The following is a 26,198-nucleotide window of genomic DNA, read 5'->3' on the forward strand; positions in this document are numbered from 1 at the left end:
TCAGAAGGTTGTCATAGAAACCCATCATCAGCCTGTCTCTTTCTTAAACAGTCAAAGGTTAAGGGAAGGGAGAGTGTCCAACAGCCGTGTCGCGGCATGGATGATGGCGTTGCAAGGCTATGACATAGAGGTGAAGTACGCTCAAAACAACAAAATGGTTTTAGGCCAGGGTTTAGCGGAATGCCACCACTGTGATCTTGAAGGAAGTTCAGAGGACCAACAGATCCTTGTTACTACTCCTTCTCTCCCTTCTAGTCACCACTTCTACGACGAGAATGTCTGCAAAGACATCCCAAAGGTGTATGTCGATGGTTGCTCATTCCATCATGAGAGTGAAGTACAGGCAGGGGTAGGCATTGTTTGGGTGACAGGCATGGTTGATGCACCACGAAAGTATCGACTGGGAGCAAAGACAAGTCAGTACGCTGAAATAGCCGCAGTTGTCATTGTGTTGCAACAAGCCAGCCAAGCAGGTATGATGCAGCTAGTCGTATGCTCTGACTCTAACTACGCTCGCCTTAGTTTCATTACTCATTTCCCCGAGTGGAAACAGAATGGCATGAAAAATGCCAGGGGCAAAGAGGTAAAGCACTCCTCACTTTTCCTGACCTGTGACAAGATCGTGTCAGAACATGGTATGGATGTTTACTGGAAGAAGGTGAAGGGACACTCTCCGATCCCAGGCCCTGACAAAATCGGAAATGATGAGGCCGACCGCCTCGCGAAAGCAGGAGCGCTGGATGGCCCTCTTTGGGAGCTCCCAGAGGAGTTGCTCCCAGATAGTCAGAGTTGCGCAGTAAATGCCATCACTCGCCGACAAGCCAGGGAGAGTCGCGAAAACCCCGACTCCACACCACAGACACTCAACTTAGGCAGACAGCCTGGTGACTCAGACTTAGTTGAGATGCAAGAAAGAGACCCAGTGATCAAAGTAATCCGACAGTTTGTGATTAACCCTGAAAAATTCCCCCTTACGGAGTCTGCGTTACAACAGTCAGAAGACTTGACCCATCTTCAGAACATCAAACAGTGCCTGAAGATGGAGAAGGGACTACTAGTGTATGTTTCCCCTGCCAACGGATCAATCCGTTGGGTTGTTCCAACTGACCATAGGGGGGTCATGTTGTTATACGCTCATGATGCCCCTTGTGGAGGTCATAGGAGCGCAAGTGCCACGTACGAAACTCTACGAAAAGTAGTTTACTGGCCTTTTATGAGTAGTGACACAACTCAGTACGTAAGAGGATGTTTAGTCTGCTGCCGTTTCCGTCCATCTAGGCCACTGAACCGAGCCCCACTACAGGGTAGAGGGATCACCTTCCCCTGGTCCAACCTTCAAATAGATTGGATCGGCCCTGTTCCCAGGTCCTCAAGAGGTAACAAATACCTCCTGACCGTCACTTGTGCATTCACCAAGTGGGTTGAATGTTTACCGGCACCCAATGACACAGCTGAAACCACGGCTCTCTTGCTGATAAACCATGTCATCAGCCGCTGGGGCCTTCCGTTGTCCATCGACTCGGACCGAGGCACCCATTTCACAGCCGGTATAATGCGAATCATGTGGGAAATGTTAGGTGTTGAAGTTAAATTCCACATGGCATACCGCCCTCAGTCCTCCGGTCAGGTCGAGCGAGCCAATCAGACCATTGTCTACATGCTCAGGAAGTATGTCAGCAGCCATGGCAAAGATTGGGACGTGAAACTCCCTCTAGTGCTGATGGCCATCAGGTCCACTCCCCATCGCACCACAGGAGTCACACCCTTTGAGATGATGACAGGTAGAGAGATGACTCTCCCGATGCATCTCTTGTATAAGCCAGAGGATTTTAGCGTAGCCACAGCGTACACAGCACACCAGTACGTGTCTGACTTACACCACCATCTCCAATCCACCTTTGCTTGGGCCCAGGGAAACCTTGAGGCGAATGTCAAGGGACAGAAGGCCTACTATGACAAGAAAGCGTCTGATCGTGAGTACCAGATAGGTTCCAAAGTCCTCTATTTTAATTTCACCAAGCCTGTAGGAGTCTCAAAGAAATTCCTCCCGAACTGGTCCGGACCCTACGAAATCGTTGGTAAGCTGTCACCTGTTGCATACCGCATCAGAGTGTCAAGACCTAACAAGGTACCAATGTACAAATGGGTCCATATTAACCAAATCAAGCCCTTTGAGCCATTCTCATTCCAAAGGGGGGTGGATAGACCGGAACCATCTAACTCCCCCACTAACCCTGCATGCACTAACATGTGACCAGTCACCCTAAAACGGTGAACACAAGGTAACCAACCCTTGTCCATTGCAGAATGAACTTCTCTTGGATCCTTGGTATCTTCTTCATCCTGAAAGCCAGCCAGTCCCTTGATGTGGTGGAGCCCGGACCCCCGACCGGCATTGTCCTCCAGGAGGCTCCCGGACTCCTTCTGACCAACTGTCACATTCATACTCAGCGGGTATACGTCCGATTAGACCCTTGGGACGTGTACCGCAAACACATCAAACTGCCTCCACAAATGTCTGAGGGCAGGACCAAAAGCCAGACCCAGGACACTGTGGAACACTCCCGACTGCAAATCATTCACATGCTAGATCAGTTGCAGAAATTCCTGGTGACAGAACAAGAACTGAGCGGCCCCAAACGCCAGAAAAGATTCCTCGGAGCACTGCTTACAGCCGCCTCCGCAATCGGGTCTTTATTCTCTATAGGTTTATCAGCAACTAACTCAATCAGCCTCAGTGCTGTTAAGAGAGAAGTGAATGCTCTGGAAAACGAAATGCCAGAGATCCAAGAAAGGTTGTTTTCCCAACAGGAACAACTGCAGGGCCTAGGAAAAACCCTGCAGGGAACCATCCTTACGGTTAACATGCATTCTGCACTAATAAATAACACCCTGCATGCCTTAGATAAACTGTCAGAAATTGTGCAATCAGATATCACCTATGTACGTGTAGTTAGAGATCTAATGCAAGACCTGTTAAGAGAGGTTAGCAGCTCGGTGAATAGCTTGAGTGGTGGGAAAATCCCTCCTTACCTCATTCCCCTTGACATGGTCGAAAACATACTAAAATCCACTACCACTACTAACGTGTATATCTCACAAGTACATTTGGCATATAGTCTTGGCAGTGCTATTCCTATTTTTGTAAATCCTCAGAAGCTTGAAATAGGATTCATCCTTAACCTACCCATCATTGAAAATCAAAACATTTTCAGGCTGAAAACTGTCCTGAACGTAGGTTTCTGGAAGGATAACATACACATCCACATCAAAACACCACCCATGTTAGCTTACCACGATGACAACCCCTCTTTCAACCTTATCCCTAACCTAAATATGTGCACCTCCACCAAAGACATTCACTGGGTCTGCCCAAGCAGCCCATTCATTAGAGACACAACCGATCACCTTTGTGGGCTGAGAGCTAACTCGCCTGAACAAAAATGTGTAGGTAGTATGTCTGTCAAAGATGAGGGCACTGAAACTAGGATAGAAAGAGCAGGCAATCGATGGGTCGTTAACACTCCCAGCACTGAGATCCTGATGTCTTATGATCGGCATGACACAGTCACTAGGATGAAAATCCCCAATCAAACTGTGTTCATCACTGTCCCACAGGGAGCCACTATACACATAAACGACATTGCACTACATTATCTCAACCCTGATAGATATGACACTGAGATTGAAATGATTGATGCATTTCGAGGTCATAACTTCAGCATTGGTGACACCCTTCAACAGCAGCTTCTGGCTGAAGGGACCAAAATGGTGAAGTTCAGTTTAGAACCAACTGGACTGAAAGCCATATTTCCTCATCATGTAGTCGGACAGTCACCTGATTTAGGACACCCCATTAGTCTGGTGGCCTTGGTACTCCTCCTCAGTGGCTGGATCATCACGGCAGGCATTGCATACATGCTACACAAACATATCCAAACACTACACGCAAAACTTGACTCCGTAGTCAACATTCCAACCAGTTTCCAGCGCGGCGGGGCTCAGACCTCCCTCATACCGAAAGCCGCCACTAACTTTCCAAAGGAATAGGCTTGTTAACCCTCAAAGCTAACACCCTTCTTTCCTTTCCTTGCGTTTTTTTCCAAGTGTGTTTTAAGTTTGAAATGTTTGAATGTAGTGTTAGAAATGTCTTAGCAACCTAAGTTAGAAATGCCATCTGCCCAGATGTTAAAGCCTTTGTGCTGCCCAGATATCAAAAGCCTGTTTACGAACTGTTTATGCCTCCAGGAATAAGAGACTCTGATGAACTATGGAGTAATGGACCATGCACATTTCCGTGCTCTGATGGATTAACGGACTCTGCAGCTTTCTGTTGCTCTCACGGGCTATGAAGGAATCCCAGCCATGAGACCAAAAAGGGGGATGTAGGTGGTCACACTATAGACTACATTTCACCACAGACTTCATTACCCAGAGTTCCCTTATCTCTTCAATTCCCTTATCTACTCTTCTCATGCTCTGTATGGTCACGGCAAAGGTGATAAAAACAATGACGCGTTTTCCCCATATAAACAGCGGCAAGCCTCAAATTCATCCTCTCTCGTCTGGCTTTCATCGAACTACCATTCAAAATAGAGATACCAAACCCTCTAAAGAATTCTTCATCAGGACAAAGGACGACACGACGAATCATAGCCTTCGGAACTTCTGATCAAAGTCCCAAACTATTTGAAATCGTTTAGTTGCAACCTGAGTTTATATCGATAGTACTATATACTGCAGCCCAGCAGTTTTGTTTGAATACGAGCGAGGCGACCGGCTCCCTTCTCATCAATTCAACGTCGACGAACATTCATCTCCTTCTCCACTGACGACCTCAAGGCCGTCCAAGGGCTTCATCTGACGAGAAGAAGCAGAAGGCCCCGGGACATTCCACGAAGCCTGTGCTCCGCGCTGCTCAACGGAAACCCGGCAGAAAACATCTTGGTCGCTATGCAAGAGCGATCGAAGTAAGGCTAAATATCTGGGCAGAATTTAGTTTTATATGTATGTTTTAATCTATGTGAGAAGTATTGTTATTTTGTTTCATTGAGATTTAAATGCAATCTTAAATTCACAATCTACACGGTCTTTGACCGTTTATAATCTTGCTTGGTTCTATTGCTTTTAATTAGATAGTGCACGCACGTCTTTCTCTCTCTCTCTCTCTTCCTAACTCCCTTTTGCATCACCACCTGGACATACACACACGCACATCGTGATTTCAGTGTTGTGGAATATCTTGTGTTAAATTAAGGCCTAGCTTAGATTTAGTCCTTAAGACAAGAAATTCCTTTGTTAAACATTATTTACTCTGCGCCCCTTCCCCCAACGAAGTTGGCGCGTAAGAAACAAAGAGCTCAGATTTCGGTCCCGCAGCCAAAGTTAATTTGTGTCTGCGCATCCTTCATATCACGCTCTTTAGCTGCTTATCACCTGTGCGCATGCGCATAGTCTCCCTCTCACTTCTCCCCATCTCTACATTGAGCGCGCGACCGCGTTAACTCGCAACTGCGCATACCCACACACGCACCCGCTCACACACGCACGCACCCTCTCTCTCTCACACACACACACGCAAACACACACACACACAGACAGAGACGGGAAGCTAACGCCTCCTCCTCTGTATTCCGGAGACAATCTACCTCATCCCCAATTCCACTTTGTGCCTTACTCAATTGTTTTACTCCAGTGTTTAAGTGATTATACCTGATTCATTATTGACCATTAATTACCTTTTGTTACTTTTAATAAATTGTTTACTTTTACTTAAACAATTGTCTTGCCTGTTATTGTTCCAATATTCCACTGAAAGCCATTTTACGCCAACCAGATACTCTTGATTGCCTTCACTTGTCTAGTTATCCATGAAGTGTTATAGACTTGTATTTTAATTGTAATACGTTAGTGTTGTAATATTATACTAAGACTGTAGCATAGTGGTAAAGCTAGAGTTTTCATCATTATAGTAAATTAATTATTAAATATTAATTACTAAAATTAATGATTATTAAATTTTATGAGACTGATTTAATTAAACTATTGTAACAACACCGGTTTTACCTACAAAATGTACTCTGGTCTAAATAGACATATCCAACATTATATGTGTGTGACAGAAAACAATGGACATCAGTGAGAACAGGAGAAATCTGTGCTACTCAGGGAGAGAGACAGGACCAGGGCAGGAACACACACACACACAAACACACACACACACACACACACACACACACACACACACACACACATCAAAGGGAAACTAGAACAAGGCTGTGTTTTCTTTCTAAACACACACATATATCCGTACAATACACACACGTGCACACACACACGACAGACAATGGGACAATGAACAAGTTTAGACATACTCTATACTCTCACTGTCTCGGAGTTAAAACACATACAAACACTACAAGCACACTGTGTCTCTCTCTCTCTCACACACACACACACACACACACACACACACACACACACACACACTTTCCTGGGTCTCACGAGCACCGCCTGCATCAATAACGGTAATACACTGAATGCCTATAATGGCTCATCATTTGGCAGCGACATTTCCACTGAGTCAAACAGGGTCATTCAAGTTAATGATGTGCTGGAAAGGGACTAACGCTATTATATGAAATAACACAGAACAAAATCACAGCCATTCCCCACTGTGGAACAAACCTCTGCGTCATTACCAAATGAGTTGTATGCATTTCTTTGTAGTTTAAAGAAAAGACACAATGCCCAGCTGACATGGTGTCTGCACCCTCATTTTGCAAGTGCACAGCCTGTGCCGGTATGTGTTCGGAACTGACCATGAACTGGAAATTCACATTGTTAGTATTCTTTTGTGTGACTTTGGGGGCAACTTTCACAGCATAATAAAAGATTCTGCCTTCGTTTATAATCATGTAAAATTATACGAAACTGAGAAACTAGGGAGGGAAGAAGTAAAAAAAAAAAAAGAGAGTACAAAAACAGTAACAATCATATATTCACAAAACCTCTGAGCAAGTGCCCCAATCTGTTCAAAGGAGTGTGCTAATTAACACTTATAAAACAGAGATATGCAAATGCATCATCAAGGAAAGTGGTGAATGGGGGGAAGAGGGAGAGAGAGGAAGAAAAGAAAGAGAGGGAGAGGGACAGAGAGAAAAAGAAAGAGAGAGAGAGAGAGAGAGAGAGAGAGAGAGAGAGAGCAACAGCACTAGCCAAGAGCTGAGGAGGTCTTCGCTTTGTGCCGGGAGAACAAGACCATCAGTCTGTTAAATAATGCCTTCCCCAGCGACTCAGTCACGTTTGTTTGCCTTGCCACCTCACTCATAGATGAAAAGAGTCTCAAAGTAGCTTGCAGAGGATGTGTGTGTGTGTGTGTGTGTGTGTGTGTGTGTGTGTGTTCCAAAGGGGGTCCCGATTATCCATCACTCCACAAAAAAAAATCTTTTTCAACAACTAACATGACTTGTGCTAAATGAAAAGTAAGCAATCACAGTCTATGGATGTTTAGGATCCTCGAATAACCCTAGAGTCAGTGTCCCCTTTAAGACACCCCCTGCCCCCCGGCTCAACTACCCTTTCGCCCCGTTAGAGATTACATAACGTGGGGTGGATTTGAAACCCCCAACACGCTCCCCTCTAGCTGTGAGCTCTACAGTGCCCAGGGGCCCAGTGTCAGCTGGTGACTCAGTCATCCCACCAGAGCCCCTCCACCCCTCCGCCCCCCTGCCTCCAATCATATCTAACGAATGCATTCCTCTGGCCCCAGCCTCTCAGCCTTAAGCAGCTTTCCCTTTATGTCTGTGTGTATGTGTGTGTGTGTGTGTGAGTGAGTGAGTGAGTGAGAAAGAGAGAGAAAAAGAGATAGCATTAAAGAAAAAAAGAGAATGAGGGAGGGAGGGAGAGAGTGGGGGAGAGACAATAAATGAATGACGATACAGGTCTGTAAGTGTGTGGCTTTGTGGGTGTATTTGTAATAAGTGGCCCACAGACACACTTCCCCCTGCTTTCCCCTTCCTTCACACATACACACACACACACACACACACACACACACACACACACACACACACACACACACACACACACACACACACACACACACACACACACACACACACACACACACACACACACACACACACACACACACACACACACTTAATCCCACAGATGTAATGACAGACTAGGGAGGGCTTTAAACGGGCCATTTTGCCCATGATCAAGCTGGCTCAGTGCTTTCATAAAGTCTGCTCTACTTCCTGTGTTAAGACACGGAGCTCAGTGACAATGTGAGAGACTCCAGGTGAGGCTGCGTGTGTGTGTGTGTGTGTGTGTGTGTGTGTGTGTGTGTGTGTGTGTGTGTGTGTGTGTGTGTGTGTGTGTGTGTGTGTGTGTGAATGAGAGAGACTGAAGTGTCGTTTACATGGAGCCTAGTTTGTCAAACTGATACGGATAGCTAATACAGATAGCCCTATCATCCATACGAACACTCTCTATCCGCACCTCGTTTCTGCAACGATCGCAGTCCGGGGTAGAAAGTGAGTAGATTTGAATCGGTACGGGGGCTGGTGTTCGTCTGCACGGTTTCACGCAACCTGATGACGTCACTGCCCCACGTGATCTTTTCCGCCATCTCCAACCAGTATATAAATGACTTGTTCTCCCTCAAAATCTCACTCATGGTGGGCCTCGAATTCACTAACATTAACCCAGTCTTCTGATTTTTGATTAGCCCCCTATCTTGATCTAATTCTTCTTATTCAGACGTAACATAACTTTCATGACCACAAATATAAATTGGCCAGCGATTTAATTTGCTTTTTTATTCATAAATGTATGTAAAATGCTCGGAGCAATGCATCATGGGAGATGGGATGACAGACATGTCATGTTACTGTTCCAAACTCTTTATTATCAATAGAAAAAAGAATTCATTTTCGCATATCCTTTAGTCTGACCACTGATTTTATTAACCATCATAATGTAATGTTGTTAATTGGAGCTTGAATGTCTTGTGTAATTTGTTTATCCGTTTGCTGCTTCCTTTACCTTGTGCTTTTGAGTCTCTTCTTCTAGGTTTTTCACGTTTTTTCAGTTGTGTAAATAAAGCGCTAAAGCGCCACCCACAGGCGTGAGGTATGTACTACAGTCGGTTCACCGCAATCTGCTGCCTCCGTGTTTACGCAAATCTCTCGTTGCCAGCCTCCGTATTTACGAAATTAAAAGATTCGATTGGTGTGAAAAGTAAATCCGATTCGGAGGCCCTAGACTTCGTGTGCATAGCACCTGAAGCACGGGGGAACCTCTGAGACACACAAGTCATCCAGGAGCCAGGTAGTCTGAGGAAGTGAAGGCTTTTATCTCGACAGGCGGCCCTGCCTCTTTGACAGGCTGACTAATATCTTGTAGGGTCCGTGGGAACTTCTTGCGAGCGTCTGTGAGAGCGTGCGTCTGGTGGTGTGAAGTCAAAGTCATGTCTGTGTTTGTCTGTTTGTGTACATTAGCAACCGGCCATGGGCGCCAGAAAAGACACCATATTTTCAAAACCACCTGTTCACATATTTTCTGGTGTACACTGTAACTACAATATTAGACGTCATAAAAAAAACATATTAAACAGCACATCAATAAAAACACTAAAGGTATTTTCCAGACAGTTTACATGGACCAACATCTACACAATAGACAAATATAATTGTTTTAATGCTGGACGGTGGCAAATAAACAATCATTACACTACAAGACAATAAATGATTGGAGCCGCTCCCTGTCTGCAAAACAAAGGTTTGCCGGGCGTTATTCTCACAGCTGTGCTAATCGCTGCTTAAATGGAAGTTGTTGGGAAACCGTCTCCATGGGCCAGCATGGGGGAGCACAGGAACCGACATTTACAACAACAACAGGAAATAAGAAATAGCCCGTGGTCAAAAACTGCACTTCGGCAACAAGGGCACCCAGCCATTCTATTCAGAGGAATCTTGAATAAAGTTCTGCCAGATAATAAAAAGCTTCCGCAGTACTTTCAGTGGAAGGAATTGCGCAGGACATATTCTTATTTTCTGAAAACGTATTATAGTCAGAGCATATGCAAATAGAAGGGCACCAGTTCAGACTTTCAACTTGCATGTCCTCAACCCAGTCGTGTTGGGCCCAGTAGCACCGGCACAAACCCGCTCTTTGTGGGGGGAGGGCCTCAGAGGAAGGCTTAGGGCAGCTGCAGTGGGCACAGACTCTGACTTCACTGGTAATGGCCACCGCTGCCGACAAAAGACACAGTCAAATCCCCCCGGCGTAAATAAATACAGCCCTTTCATGCTCTGCCCATTCACTGGACTGGGGCATCTGCAGCAGGGGACCCACTCCTACAACAGGGGACATTTTCTCTTGTCCCGCTGAGGCTCACGGGACATACATGTACACACACGTAAACACACATATGAACAATCACACATACATACATACAAACCAGACAGGAACACACGGTCACTCACGCACACACACACACTCACGCACACACACACACTCACAGACCAGAAATGGCCCCCACTGGGCCAAAATCTCTCTGTATCTCAGTTGTCCTTTTACTGGGTCGAAGGTCAGCAACAGAACCTTATCAGGAGCGGCAGGGGTGTTGATGTAAGCGCACCTTAAGTGGCGTTTTTCAGTTGGTTTTCCACCCAGCTGCTCAAAGAGCACAAAGTAGGCCGAGTGTGATTCATAGCAGCAGAGTTGGAGCTCTGCTGGAATGCGTGATATGCCTCCGATCCAGCCTGGATTAGTACAATCTGTGCAGCCAATCAACTGCAGTGTGCAACAGAAGAAAGCGCACAAACAGTTGAAGCACTGTTGCTAGTGTCCAGTTCCTCTAGTTCCCGGGGTCTTTTGTTTTACCTTTTGTGTTTTGTCAGTGGTTTTACCCACACGCACACAGACAGAGAGAGAGAGAGAGAGAGAGAGAGAGAGCCAGAGAGAGAGAAAGAGAGAGAGAAAGAGAGACAACCAGAGAGAGAGAGAGAGGGAGAAAGAGACAGCCAGAGAGAGAGAGAGAGACAGCCAAAGAGAGAAGAGAGAGAGAGAAACAAGTCCAGATCTCCAGGCCTTCGTAGCGCTTCGTTTGTGAAAAACAGGTCATGGACAACAGCAGGTTTCTCCATTCCTCTGGGCAAGTGCTTAATGACTTCCAGACTGACTGACAGTGTGCTACAGACTCCCTCTGCCCACCCCCCCTCCCCTCCCTCTCCCTTCTACACCCATCCTCCTCCTCTATTTTTCCACATCTGGAATGACTCCCCCCCCCTCTTTTCTTTCCCCATGTTGTCTCAATGTTAAAGAAAGAAAGAAGGGGATTTGCCATGGAGGAGAAACACAAACTTTGGGAATCAGTAAATTGGAAGTGACTGGAGGCCATAAGAGACTGATTCCCTCGCCTTTGGTCTGATGAAGTTAGAGACTGTTTGCACTCCATCTTAATTCAGCAAGAGAAATCGCATTAAGCATCCACCTTCACAAGGATGTGTGAGCACACTTTTTCCTGGGTGGATTGTGTGTGTGTGTGTGTACCTGTGTGTGTGCGTGTTGTGGTGTATGAGCCGTGTGTGAGAATGTGTGTTTATGTGTTTGTGACCCATTTAAGGTGTCTTTATAGCAGGATCTTTGCAGGAGATGTGTGGAGAGTGCAATTCCTCACACCTAAGCTTCAGATTCTGCTGTTAGAACTATAAAAGAGAACCAAATCAGGCCTCTCTGCATGTGTGACTGTGTGTGACTGTTTGTGTGTGTGTGTGTGTGTGTGTGTGTGTGTGTGTGTCTGTGTGTGTGTGTGTGTGTGTGTGTGTGTGTGTGTGTGTGTGTGTGTGTGTGTGTGTGTGTGTGTCTGTGTGTATGTCTCTGTGTGTGTGTGTGTGTGTGTGTGTGTGTGTGTGTGTGTGTGTGTATGTGTGTGTGTCTGTATGTCTGTGTGTCTGTGTGTGTCTGTGTGTGTCTGTGTGTATGTATGTGTGTGTGTGTGTATGTGTGTGTGTCTGTGCATGCACATATGTCGAGGGTTGCAGGACAAGTTCTAAAATTCAAAACTACACAAAAGTAAGTAATTAGCCTTATTAGGGACCAAAATATTTGCTTTCTGTGCCTTGTCTAAACCTAACTAGATCACTCACAACACTGTGCCTTGTCTAAACCTAACTAGATCACTCACAACACTGTGCCTTGTCTAAACCTAACTAGATCACTCACAACACTGTGCCTTGTCTAAACCTAACTAGATCACTCACAACACTGTGCCTTGTCTAAACCTAATTAGATCACTCACAACTGTGCCTTGTCTAAACCTAACTAGATCACTCACAACACTGTGCCTTGTCTAAACCTAACTAGATCACTCACAACACTGTGCCTTGCGTAAACCTAACTAGATCACTCACAACACTGTGCCTTGTCTAAACCTAACTAGATCACTCACAACACTGTGCCTTGCGTAAACCTAACTAGATCACTCACAACACTGCTAGGCCAATCAAGCTGCTGACATTTTAAGACAAAGCTAAAATTCTGTATCCAAACTGCAGAGTAGTTTCATACCAAGCTGTGAGTGTGTGTGTGTGTGTGTGTGTGTGTGTGTGTGTGTGTGTGTGTGTGTGTGTGTGTGTGTGTGTGTGTGTGTTTGTGTGTGTGTGTGTGTGTGTGTATGTGCGTGTGTGTGTGTGTGACAGTTGGGTGTGTGTGTATGTGTGTGTGTGTGTGTGTGTGTGTGTGTGTGTGCGCGTGTGCCTGTGTGTGTGTGTGTGTGTGTGTGTGTGTGTGTGTGTGAGTATGTGTGTGTAGGTTGGGTGTGTGGGTGTGTGTGTGGGTGTGTTTGTGTGTGTTTGTGTGTGTGTCGGTGGGGTGTGTGTGGTTGGGTTGAAGGGGGACACTTTGATAATGCAGCGATTAGCAGCACTTAGCAGCTCATCCACTTGGTTTAGCCTTAGGAATGCATTCCCGAGTCCACCCCTAACAACACTGTTTTTCTTGTTTATCTCCAAGCAACACTTGCATTTATGGTAATCAGCTTTTATTTTATTTTTCTAGGCCAGGGATGCCATGTTAAAAGGGGGCATTGTGTAGGAAACCAGCTTTCAGACAGGGGGAAAAAACAAGAGGAAAAGAAAAAGAGTACAACCTGAGATGCAAATCAAGGAATGGATCAAACACACAGGTTTTCCTTGTTCTTAGGCGCAGGTTTCAGTGGAGAATCAGAGAACAGAATCTATCACAGGAGAGGGTATCTAATGGTAGTTACAGGTTATGCATACAGAACAGGCTACATTGTTTACAAATTACTGTTCATTCAGATGACTAATTACATTTCATTAGTTTGACCTACAGAGTCATCGATCAAAACAACACAAGACTGAAATCTATCCAGAAACAGTCTGAGTGTAGCACTATGGTAATATTTATACTTCATATAGTATGCACTTGAAATAAAAGCATAGTATTATGATTATCATATCTTCAACTGTACTAAATAACACAGTGTTGAGACATGGGTTGTATGAAGTAAAACACTAAGGACAGTATCTGTATGCAGTATGGTTTTGTTTGGTGTATAACGTAAAACACTAAGGACAGTATCTGTATGCAGTATGGTTTTGTTTGGTGTATAACGTAAAACACTAAGGACAGTATCTGTATGCAGTATGGTTTTGTTTGGTGTATAACGTAAAACACTAAGGACAGTATCTGTATGCAGTATGGTTTTGTTTGGTGTATAACGTAAAACACTAAGGACAGTATCTGTATGCAGTATGGTTTTGTTTGGTGTATAACGTAAAACACTAAGGACAGTATCTGTATGCAGTATGGTTTTGTTTGGTGTATAACGTAAAACACTAAGGACAGTATCTGTATGGTTTTGTTCTACTGTGTTTATTCTGTCCCACAGTAAGAGTGCTGAGACTTCCTCTTCCCTGCTACCTCATCGGAAGAATAACAAAGAGTAACTTCAGTCTTCCGAGGAGATGAAGCTTTTGTTTGCTCGTCCTGTCACCTCCGCTGTGTTCTGGAGGTGAGCGGAGGCCAGGAGCCGAATCACACGCCATGCTAAAGGCTTGATTATGCGGACGCAGGAATGTAAAAGGAGGGGATGCCGACTGCCAAATGAGCCAAAATAACAGCAATTATGCCACACGTGGACCCTAAGCAATTAGGCACGCGCTGATTCCTACCCAACCTGCGGGCGAGCCGGAAGCCTGGCACCAGCAGCTGAACCTTCGGGACAATGGCCCCTAAGTAGGTGCAGAGCACTCCAGACAAAACAAATGGTTGAAAAAGACTACATATTGGTCAGAGTGAGCCAATCGTGTATCAACCTGTCTGTGCCGTCACATGAATAAAACAGGGATGACACACGGGGAAGGTTCTGAATGTGTGCACCACGCAAACAACATGGAGCGTGAACATCTTGGATGAGGGGAGGACTGGTTGACATTTTGAAAAAATAATTGTTTGCAATTCAACATCAAAGTCAGTTCCGCAGTTCTAGAATTTCTAGCATCTAGCATAACTTGCTACAAAAATGGACTTCAATGCTGCATACGGAGCCTCCTGTAATAATTCTCAAATGTCAGAATATGCATATGCAATACCAAATAGTCAACAACAAGTTAGACGAGTTATTAGACTTAAGACCTTCAATACTTCTTCACGATAGACTGCTTATGTCCGTGTTGGTCATCCCTCACAGTAACATGGCAGACCAACTCAACAGAGGCAAAGAGCAAAGTTTCTCTGAACGAATTTCTAAACCGCCTTTCCTTTACTTCAGGTGGTCACTTGAAGATTTCAGCTTCTCTGAGAAATGAAAGCAAATCTTCTGGAGAATTAAGGCTACGTATAGCTCCGAGCAATCCAACCGTGCTGTCAATTGGGCCAGTAATCCAGCATTGGGTAAAGTTGGCCGCATATTCTTTGGGCACAATAGGCACACGGACAGAATAAGAGAAAACCTTTCAGTCCTACCGCTATCACTCCAGGGCAGATGGTTTCTTCATTCAAGTTATTTTAAGAAGCCTAAACAGAAACAGCAACTTTGGCAACGGGACTTAAGGGGGAGAAGACAGGCACAGAAGTGTACTTTCTTCCAGAGAGGAAGGCATGACAACTAGGCTGGACTTACAGACATCGGAGGCTTCGTCCGAGCCATCCGGACAGTCCTTCTCGCCGTCGCACCTCCAGCCTTTGGAGATGCAGGTCACCTGATCATCACACACAAACTGCTTCGGGCTACATGTCTTCGGGGCTGAAAGACATAAGAGAAGAAAGCGTTTCTGGAACATTCAACAGAAATAATCATCTAAATCTAAAACATTTAAAAATATGCTGTTGGATATGTTTATTTAGACTAGAGTAAATTTCATTTTTTTTCAGTTTTGTTAAGGTTTGGAAATACTACAGGTAATGGTGCAGAGTTCGTACACTCACACTACTTGTTCTCACACAAACACACACGGACACACACACAAACACACACACCAGATTGCACACTTAAAACTGAACATAAACAAAAAGCAAATGGATGGGTTAAAATGAGAAAATGATGAAAAAAACAGAAGCCCCTCAAGGGGCGCAATACGTTGAATGTCATTTATTTTTGTCAAAGTCAGTTTCCCGTTCCTCACGTCGGGGAGGCCGGGGAGGCTGCTCCCCTCTGCCCTGCCTCCTCCTGAGTCTGCAGTCTAATTGGGCTCCGAGAGCACTGGCCTCCCTGGCACAGCGATAATGACACGGCTGACAGGCTGCCTATCTCTTCCCTGTGTGAGCTTCCTTCATCAACCTGGAAGTGCTTTTCAGAGGCCTGGCTTGTTCCTTTGTGGTCTGCTTAAGTGCAGTCTCCACAGTGGCCATTTTGGGCTTGCCATTTATCTTTGCACTGTATCTTTCAGCCTGCCACTGTGCCACATGGGCCTGGCTGTACGTGTTTGTGTGTGTGTGTGTGTGTGTGCTTGTGTGTGTGTGTAGGGCTCTTTGTGACTCTTCTGTGGGCATATTTTTCAGGCGAGAGACATGATACCAGTTGGTCGCTCTGTTTGTTTGTTTGTTTGTTTGTGGACCAGTCTGCCAGTCCACCTGGCATACTTTGCTTGGCCCCAGTGTACAGACAGTCGTTGGATCAGGTCGCTGTTCCCAGACCAACAGCAGTGATGCAACTGGTTAGTGCCATCAAAGGACATTTTGTTCAGTTAAAAAGAAAGGAAAAGTAAAAAAAAAAGAAAACAAGGGATATGGGGGATGGGGTTGGGCACATATAACCCCTATTTCACTTGTTTCTTTATTTGGTTGAAGAAGGCAGCGTTCCAAACCGCACCACCTTCAACGCTCCCCAACCCCCCCTAACTTACCCCTAACCCCTTTTTTCTCCACCAAACCTAAACAGTGAGTGTTCTGTCGTCTGAGCAGCACCAGGGAGTGCTTGGGGGTAGTACAAACACAGTGGAACACAACCAGAATTGCTACTTCACAGGGGGGGGGGGGGCGCACAGGAAAACCTGACTTAGCTCAAAAAAGGGGAAGGTCGGCTAGAGATCTGTGCAGAGCCTTCCTGACTGTCTGGTTTCAATTTTTTCTAAACCTCAATGCGGTTCTGATGGCGGCAATCAGGAACCAGTCTTTGTCATCAAAGACAAGTTTCATTTCTATTTATTTCATTGATATTCTTATTCTCTGTTCCCATATCAACAAATGCGGGCCTGATGTGTCATAACGGCACAAATCCAGACCTGATCCATCATGAGGAACGTCAATATAGAGGACCTGTATTAGCTCTTTTGTTGGATGAAACGTAAAAAGTAGAACGAGAGGTAAAGAAAGAAAGAAAGAAAGAAAGAAAGAGAAGGAGAGAGTGTGTCTGAAACTGTGTGTGTGCGTGTGTGTGGGTGTGTGTGTGTGTGCGTGTGTGTGGGTGTGTGTGTGTGTGTGTGTGTGTGTGTGTGTGTGTGTAGGTGTGTGTGTGTGTGTGTGTGTGTAGGTGTGTAGGTGTGTGTGTGTGTAGGTGTGTGTAGGTGTGTGTGTGTGTGTGTGTAGGTGTGTGTGTGTGTGTGTGTAGGTGTGTGTGTGTGTGTGTGTGTGTGTGTGTGTGTGTGTGTGTGTGTGTGTGTGTATGAGAAAGAGAGCGACATAAAGAGAGAGAAAGCTGACCCAAATAGCTGTCTTTAGAGAAGATCTGGCCCCGATGTGAAGCAGCAGTGGACTCACGCCAGATCAGAGCCAGCTACTTGCCAGAGGCCGCCACTATCTCCAGCTGGTGCTTGATCAGCAACTCAAATAAAAGCCCTGCTTGCACAGACCTGTGACTTCAATGGTTTCATCCCAGTCATCTCCCCCACCCCCACCCAACCCCAACTCCGACTTTAACAAAAATATTTTCCCTCTCAGCTCCTCCATGTGACTTGTTCCATATAAACACTACTTAGGCCTTGCTTGGAAAATGCCTCAGTCCTCCTCAAAGAGCTCAACAAGGAGCGCTCCCCCACTCGAGAGTGTCACATCTCACAGCACAGATACAGCTGCTGCTGCTGCTCCCCTCAGCCTCGGGAGGCCACTGGACTTGTGTATTACAAGAGTACAAAAACAACTCTAACTCTAGGGTACACTTCATTTCAACACACTCCAGAGTCGAGAGAACTATTCTGGGCTATACAAAAGAGTAATGGGGAACGGTGGTGGGAGAATGAAGTGACCACACGACGCTATAAAAATCTGGATAAATATTTAGAGACCGAGAGATACTGAGCATCCAGACACAAGCAAGGGCTGGCTGGGTTTCATGGGAAGTGCAGGATGAGCACGAGGCGACCAATCGCAACACAGGGCCTGAGATGTCTGACCGGCTCCATCTGCCCGTCTCAAAGCCGCACATCAGCTAAAGGGGGTGGGGGAGGAGGAATGGAGAAACAATTAGGGGCTAATTTGGGGTTAGGGGGGGGAAAGTCTTTTCCAGTGCAGGCCCACAGTCAGGTGTCTGTCGGAAAACTAGGCCGGCGTTCCGCACGTCCCCGGCCCTCTCCGCTCAGCTCGGCTCAGCTCCTCCCTGTTGGAATGTTGTGGAACATTCTAACACACAGGTCATTTTAGAGGCTCCCAAAAACAGGGGGAAGGAGGGGGCCGGGGTTTGTGGGAGTTTTTTTCCTCTTCCCCTTTTTTTTCTTTTTTTTCTAAAGCAGGCAAGAAGTCTGCCTCTCTTTCAGGTGAGCACTGAGAAGCTGTGTTTATTTGTTTGTGTTCCCCAAATAAACGGCAGCCTATGGGTTATTTTAGCGCATTCCACCTCCGTGGAGCCATGAAGGGGGTCTTTATCAGGACCTCTGGAACCGCCTGAACACACAGACTGAAAACACAGAAACTGGCACACACAGACACACACACACACACGAGAACACAGTAACAGCACCAATACACCTGTGTGCATGCGGTCATCACACACACACACACACACACACACACACATGGTTAAACTATATAAAGCCTGAGTGTTTCATCTGTTAAGCCGCACAAACACACCGAAAGCATTCGGCACAGGTCTCCAGAAACTGACTCACTGCTTTCCCCTTGCCTCCTGGTCAGTCACAATTCCCTGCGACGCCACACACTGAGCTGGGAAGAGAGCCCCGTTACACACTCACGCTGTCCCACCATCCTTGCCCTCATTTAACCCCTCCATCCAAATCAATAAGCACAAGCCCACCAACCAGGGGTTCATGGCAAGCTCACTTTGACATCAGGAGTATTTTGTTAAAGAAAAGATCACTTTTATCATTCATGGTTGCTGTTGCTGTTGTGCTTTTTTGTTTTTCTTCCTGGCAAGAGAGATGACTGGGAGCGATTAGCCTTGCACGTGGGATACTTACACAGAGCTTTAATGAATGGAAATGAAAGAGGGAGAGGGAGGGGGGCTGAGAGAGAGTAAGGGTAAGTCTCCAGAGACCCACCCCACACATGTTTTAAACATACGTGCCGGCTCAGAGCTGCCGATAATGGAGGCGGACAAAATGGGAGCATTTAGCCATGGCCTCAGACAGAGCTAGCAGAGGCAGCCGCGGAGCCACTGGGGAGGATGAGGAAGTGGGTCAACAGGTTAGCGTTAACGTTAGCGCCGCTAAGCCACTCTGTTCACTGTATTCCCTCAACACACAGACCTGGCCTCAGACACACACATACACGGCTGAATGAAGGGAAAGTATATACATACACACAGACACACTCAAGTTATGAATGAGTTAAGCTGAGCTGATATTGCATGATATTAAAGGTCACCAGCACACAATGTTTTTTATGGGGATATACAGTTGATTTATTGCCAATTTCATTCAAATGTTTTACACACTCTCATTCAAAATAGGACTGAAAATAGACAGAAGCATTTTAAACTAGGACTGGTAACAGAGAAGTATTAATATTGCTATTTGACATGACTGTTTCCAAAAGATTTTTGAGAGCACACATCATTCCCATCATATTGTGCTGTTTTATGATTGCTCTTAGTCCCCCTACCTGTTAAGTCATCGATTTAGAATATCAAATAACTGTCATTTTAATAAGCATTACCGCTGCGTTGACCTCGTACCGGGCACACAAACACTCCGCACAATGAAGTATGACCAAACTAGACTACTATTGCCTTTTATGATGCTTCACAAAACAGAAAGAAGACCAGAAGAACCTTCTGAACCTCCAACCCCCCTGAACAAAGAACTAACTACAACCCTTAAGCACACAGACAGGAATCAGGTTTTGAATCTACTGATCACTGTACGCTGTGTGTGGTTTGAGGAACGGCACTCAGCTGACTATATTAAAATATGCCGGGGTGTTTTTCAGTGCTCCTCAGAGGCATAGGGGAAATGGGGCTTTTGGTTAAGAACGTGATAAAAAGTCTGTTCTCGTAAGTGTGTGTGTGTGTGTGTGTGTGTGTGAGCGTGGGGCTCGCAGCAGCTTCTATTAACGAACAATGAATTATGCAACCAGTGATGGCATTGTCACGGTGATTGGGATAGTGTGTCCGTGGAGGGAAGGGGGAAAGAGAGGGGGATGGAGCAGGGGAGGAGAGAAGAGGAGAGAGAGAGAGAAACGGAGAGAGTGAGTGGATGGTCAGAGATAAGAGAGGAGAGAGAAGAGAAGAGAAGAGAAGAGAAGAGAGGAGAGGAGAGGAGAGGAGAGGAGAGGAGAGGAGAGGAGAGGAGAGGAGAAGAAAACAGAAAGAAGGGAGGAGAGGGAGAAAGAAAGAGAGACAGGAGAGAGAACATAAAAATTTGGAGAGAAAAGAGGAGAGGGGTCCCAGCCAGGGCAGCCATCCTGTGTTTTTCCACTGCACAGGCTCACATTCACAAGCTGTGTTTTTCACTACTCTCTCACACTCACGCGCACGCACACACTTTCTCTCTCTCTCTCACACACACACACACACACACACAGTCACACTTACTTTCTCTCTCTCTCTCACACACACACAGACACACTTACTTTCTCTCTCTCTCGCTCACACACACACACAGTCACACTTACTTTCTCTCTCTCTCTCTCTCTCTCTCTCTCTCTCACACACACACACACTTACTTTCTCTATCTCCCTCACACACACTTACATTCTCTCTCTCTCTCTCTCTCTCTCAGTCTCAAACACACACAGATACGTATGCACACACAGCAGAACAGAAATTGCCTTTGCACTGTCTGCTCCCCACAGTCCCAGGAAGAACTCAATCAGTGAAGAAGGATGTGCCCCCTCTCCCTATCCAAACAGACGTCGCTCTAGCATCACAGCTCACATTTCACCCTGCACACTTCTCTTGCACCCCCCCCCCACCCCCCCTCCCCCCAAACACACACACCCTCATCTCACTGCCCCTGTGCTTTTACCCCCCCATTCCCGATACCAGACTCCTGGCTTATTGCCCCTAGCTCCATACAGCTCCATTCCAAACTCCAGCTGGCAAACTCCAAGCAAACTACTAACAACTAAGTCCAAACACGGCTCCTAAAGCCTTTAGTTGCAACTCAACAACTAAGTCCAGACACGGTTCCAAAAGCCTTTAGTTTCGACTCAACAACTTTTAGTATATTCCGCCATCACTGGAGGACCTACAAATGTGAGTGTGTTACCCTGACATTGAAGGGAAAATTAAGGAATGAAATGGCTTGTTGTGTGATCAGTCATTTCCTTCACTTGCATTAACATCAGAACACCGCCCAAGTGAATGGCAGCTAACGCGCTAGGAAATGCTTTCTCCATGCCGTGTTCTGGAGAGCTCCGTGGTGAAGTTGAGTCAGAAGGCAAGCTGGCTAAGCGCAGGAGCTCACGTGGGCGGACCAGCGTGGCCAACAGTTACCCAACCCCAGCGTTTATGTAAGGCCGCTCGTTTGAGCACTCCAGAGCGAGAGGTCGCGCTCGACTTTGGCAGCCTGAGAGCAACGCAGAGTCGTGAAAGGGGTACCACATCACTCGGCCTGCCTGCACGACGTGGATGTTTTGAAACCAGCTGTGGAATGTAGCACAGCTCCACAGCTGCATTCTGTTCCACCGTCTTAGGACGTCAAAGAAAAAGTACACACACACTTACAGTTCCCTATTCGGTCACCGTGTACTCAAAACATGCTGTAAATGTAACAAATATTTGGGAAAGTGAGAATGTGAGTTGATGCAAAAAAAATGATTTGGATTGTAAATTATGCCAACACTTGTTTTAATTGTGCGAGTCTGTTCTTGCAGCGGTAAGTTGTTTTATGAATTTTGTAACATGCACCCAGCATGTAAGTTTGCGCCTGCTGCTGTCATGCTGTCATTCTCCAATCTGATCATGTAACGCTTGCACAACCTCAAGGAGAATGAATCAGATGAACCACAAGACAGGGCCTCAGTCAAATGAGATTAAAGTGTCTCCTAAATCACAGGCTAAGTGTTCACTGGGAGTCATAACAAGACATTTCATCTCCCTAAATGAGGGTGATGAGTGTGTCAACATGTATGTTGTATGCATGCACCACCCAGATCACCACAAAATGAGTGCAAACTGAGGGAAAGCAAGGGAGAGAGACTGAAAGAGTGAGTGAAAACTCCTAGTGTGTGTGTGTGTGTGTGTGTGTGTGTGTGTGTGTGTGTGTGTGTGTGGACTTTTCTTTACTTTGCTGGTTTCTCAGGCCCTGTACCTACACTTTAATCAGCAAATGATCTCGGACCAGCCTAAAAATCTCCCAGCATTCTTCACACTTCTCCCCAGCATTACGAGCACCCAGCTCTGATTGTGCAGTCTGTGCTAGAGGGGCGCGACTAGGCTGCATGGCCTCTGACAAACAGCCTGGTTTAGTCTATCAGAGATAGTAATGTACGTTAGAGTAAGCACACTGCGATAAACGGCCGCGCTGGCTGGGCCAAGCCAAATAACAAGAGGAGACATCAGCAGTTCCACTCAGACTTAGATGGCAAAGACAGGGTCACTAATCAGTGCTCAGGGCCCAAACTGATGACCCTTATTTTTGGGTTGTATCGGCGCTTCTGCTTACTGCAACGGAGAAAAAGAGACTTTCCTGCTGATTCTGGAGCTTCATAAAGGTCGCAGCACCAGCACCAGTCTGGGTTGTTTTGCTTGAGCGAGCTCTTTTTTTGGGGGGGCATCAATGCACATGGAAAATGGAAATGAGCCCTAGTGACTAGTGACTGTTTTTACGGCAGAGAAAGTGACACACACACACTCTGAATTTTATCTCTGCATTTTACCCATCCAGGGTAGTGATACACACAGTGATACACACAGTGAAGCACACTAACCCAGAGCAGTGAGCTGCTTTTGAGCGCCCGGGGAGCAGTGATTGGGGTTAGGTGCCTTGCTCAAGGGCACCTCAGCCGTGGATGTGGGCATGAGAGAGCAGTGCTCTACCACTTCCCCCGCCCACATTTTTCCTACTGGTCGGGGATCCAACCGGCCACCCTCCCTGGGTTACCAGCCCGAAACCCTAACCAGTAGACCTCAAAAATCCAGTTGTTGTGAGGTCTTGACAAATATCCAGAAATCGAAAAATCTTGCTGACAAATCTGAAAGGTGCTCATTGGAGCTCATTCGTCACCCTAAACAAGCCATTCCAGAGACACTCGGCCCACACCACGGAAGGACTTACACCATGTATTTATGTAACCTAAAGCACTGTTTGGTTCCACTGCCAAGTCAAATATACATGCATTATAAAAAAAACAATCTTAACTGACTGTGACAAACCCTAAGCATACAGCAACTCGGGCAACACTACAGTGAGTGTGTGTTGAGTAGATGAGTTTATGTCATTTGATAGGGCAGCCACACAAGGAGCTCCAGTTATTTACCTAATCACACGTCTATCTCCTCTACTGTCTAACAGGCAAATTAAAGACTCTCTCTGCCAAAGGTAGTGGGTCAAATCGAACTCGGACGCAATCTATCGATTATTAGAATTCCACAGGATGCACCTCCAGAAAGAAATTGAGCAGTGGATCATCGGTTTAAGAGATGTTCATGGTTACACACACACACACACACACAAACACACTGATGTCTTTAAAAAGGCAGCCAAACATGTAGTTGTGGATGAACGAAAAAGGGAGCAAAACAAGCACGTTATCTTTCACTAAAGAACAACAACATCAACATGGCACCATTTTATCTGAGAATGTTCGGGGGAGTCTGATGGAGGGAGGCCTCTGGGTGAGGGGTTGTTGGAGTGGGGGGGTGGGGGTTGGAGAAGGTTGGGTCATTAAAACCTTGGAGACCCTGGGACAGGTCAGAGGAATTCTCCGCCTGGGTGCTTTTACTGGAGCACGGGCAGGAGTTTGATCAGTAATTACCACGCAAACAGCCGTGACAAAGAGACAAGGCCAGAGAGGGAGATAGAGAGAAAGAGGGAGAGGGAGAGAGAGAGAGGGAGAGAGGGGTAGAGGGAGAGAGAGAGACCAGGGCAGAGAGGGAGAGAGAGACAGCGTGATTTTGGCAGAGAGAGATTGATAGACAGAGAATGAGAGAGTGATTGAGAGAGAGAAAGAGTGTTCGACAGAGAGAGAGAGGGGGAGAGGTCAGTGGTAGGGGTACAGGGGGCCCACAATGTAGCCCAATTCTCTGTGAGCCCCCCCTCCGCCTGCATGGATCAGGCCTCATGTGTGAGCCCCCCCCCACACACACACACGTTTGACCTCAGCGGAGCCTCATGAGGAGTCCTGGCCTGAGAACTCCCTCACTTCACCTTCGTTCTCTGGTCACTCCCTTACTCTCCTCTTTTCTCTGCTTCTCTTCAAGTGCCTCATCCCTTGTTATTTTTGACTCCCCCCCCCCTCTCTCTTCCCCATGTATTCCCATACTTTCTCTTTATTTTTTCTGTTCTGTCTTTATCTCCTTTCCCTTTCTCTCTCTCCCTAACTCCCATTCTCTCGCTCTCCCTAAACCAACTAAATATCACTCGATTTGTGGACTGTAGACGGAGAGAGGGGGAGAATGAGAAAAGGAGAGAAAAAAAGCAGAGGAGAAGAAAAAAGAGAAGGAGAAAAAGAGAAAGTCCCTCTCAATTTGTCACGTTATGAAACAGAAAAGTGAAAAAAGTGAAAAATGTGTTTCATGTCCCAGCTGTGCCTCTTAAATAAGGCCCGCTACAGTGAGCCATAAAAGCGCCTCCAACGCTCTCCAAAAACAAACAACAAAACAAAAACAGACAAAAAAATGCAGACTGGAGGCTGCGGTAAGTGTTTTATGATAATGCCACAAGTTTCCAATGAATCCTTTTTTTAAAGTTTGATGCTGTTATTTTTCTTTTTTCAATTTTATTATTATTTATTTTCAGAGGGTAGAAGGATGTTTTAGTGTTTTTATATGACAGGAACTAACCATTAGCATTTGATCAAAGGATACAGTGTGTGTGTGTGTGTGTGTGTGTGTGTGTTATGGATACAGAGTTCTGAAAAATGCATTCTAAGTTCAATAAGTGTGTGTGTGTGTGTGTGTGTGTGTGTGTGTGTGTGTGTGTGTGTGTGTGTGTGTGTGTGTGTGTGTGTGTGTGTGTGTGTGTGTGTGATATGGATACAGAGATCTGAAAAATTCATTCTAAGTTCAATAAGAATATATGTGTGTATGTGTGTGTATGTGTGTGTGTGTGTGTGTGCATGTGTGTGTGTGTTTTTTTTATCTTGATAAAGCAATGTTTATAGGTATGTAAGTGTGTGTGTAAGTGTATATTTATGCCTATACGTATATGTAGGAGTTACAGAATTAACAGCTGGAATGCGCTCATGTCTGGAGACTGCTGCCAAACATAATGGCACACGGCTGAGCAAACCCCACTCCTGAGGAAGTGTTGTGTGTGTGTTTTTCTGCGGGTCAAGTGCCACTAGATGCTATCAATCCACACACATGCCTTCTCAGGACCCAAGCCAAGCCATTAAGGGAAGCAGAGTAATAACATTCTGTCTGTATACATTTAAATTTCGATGACCACCGTAGTTTAGGACAATCTACCACTCCCGAGTTCAAGCACGGGACCATTTGGCAGTCTCAGTTTAAGGGGTCTGAATTGGTTTCGGTTATGCTTGTAAGAGGAATGTTTCAGGACCAGAGTACTTTGCCTTGCTTTGAAAATCTGTGGTTCAGGCAAGGCATTTTCAGACACATTCTACTGTGGAAGTTTGCATCTTCCAAGTATTTCAGATATCTAATCCAAGATATTTATATTGAGATATATATATATTGCTATGGTGGTTCTGTGCGAAAAAGCTCCCAAGTAACATCTCTGGGACTTGGAAAGGCACAGCCATGTCATTGACTAAATATTTTGTTAACCACACCAAGGTTAGGGGTAGGGGTAAAATGTAGACCTTTACCCTGAACTGTCAGTTATGTCAGTTATGTTCCACAGAAGATTCTAGAAATGAATACTCTAAATGAATACATGCAAATGTAGTCTGCTCGAGGTAACTGATGAGGTATGGGACCCTTGAAAAACGACGGCACACCTGCCCCATCTCATCCCAACATGGGTCTGTTGGCGCCGTCTCTTAAAACTGTGCACTTAGCGGTGTCCTGGATTGTGCTTACTGCTAATGTTGGCAGTGATGGGGGAGGCCGGGATAGAGAGCGGACAAAATCCATCTAAATTAGAAGGAGAAAGTGGGAAGATTTGCAGAGCAATGTGGAGGAGGCCTTGCTTCAATGCAG

General features: G+C 45.9%; 1 protein-coding gene across 1 annotated transcript in view; it reads right to left on the reverse strand.

Moving 5' to 3' along the window:
* LOC308371278 (low-density lipoprotein receptor-related protein 1-like) overlaps positions 1-26,198 on the reverse strand; it is a gene marked incomplete at its 3' end in the record, with an annotated part of 88,665 nt that overhangs the window by 53,237 nt on the left and 9,230 nt on the right. Inside the window, exon 2 of the mRNA XM_080846123.1 lies at positions 15,161-15,283. Within this exon, the coding sequence (XP_080702249.1) occupies positions 15,161-15,283 (123 nt within the window). The remainder of the gene's footprint in view (positions 1-15,160; positions 15,284-26,198) is intronic.

This window comes from Sprattus sprattus (assembly GCF_963457725.1).
Source record: "Sprattus sprattus genome assembly, chromosome: 10".
In the NCBI taxonomy this organism is placed as follows: Eukaryota; Metazoa; Chordata; class Actinopteri; order Clupeiformes; family Clupeidae; genus Sprattus; species Sprattus sprattus.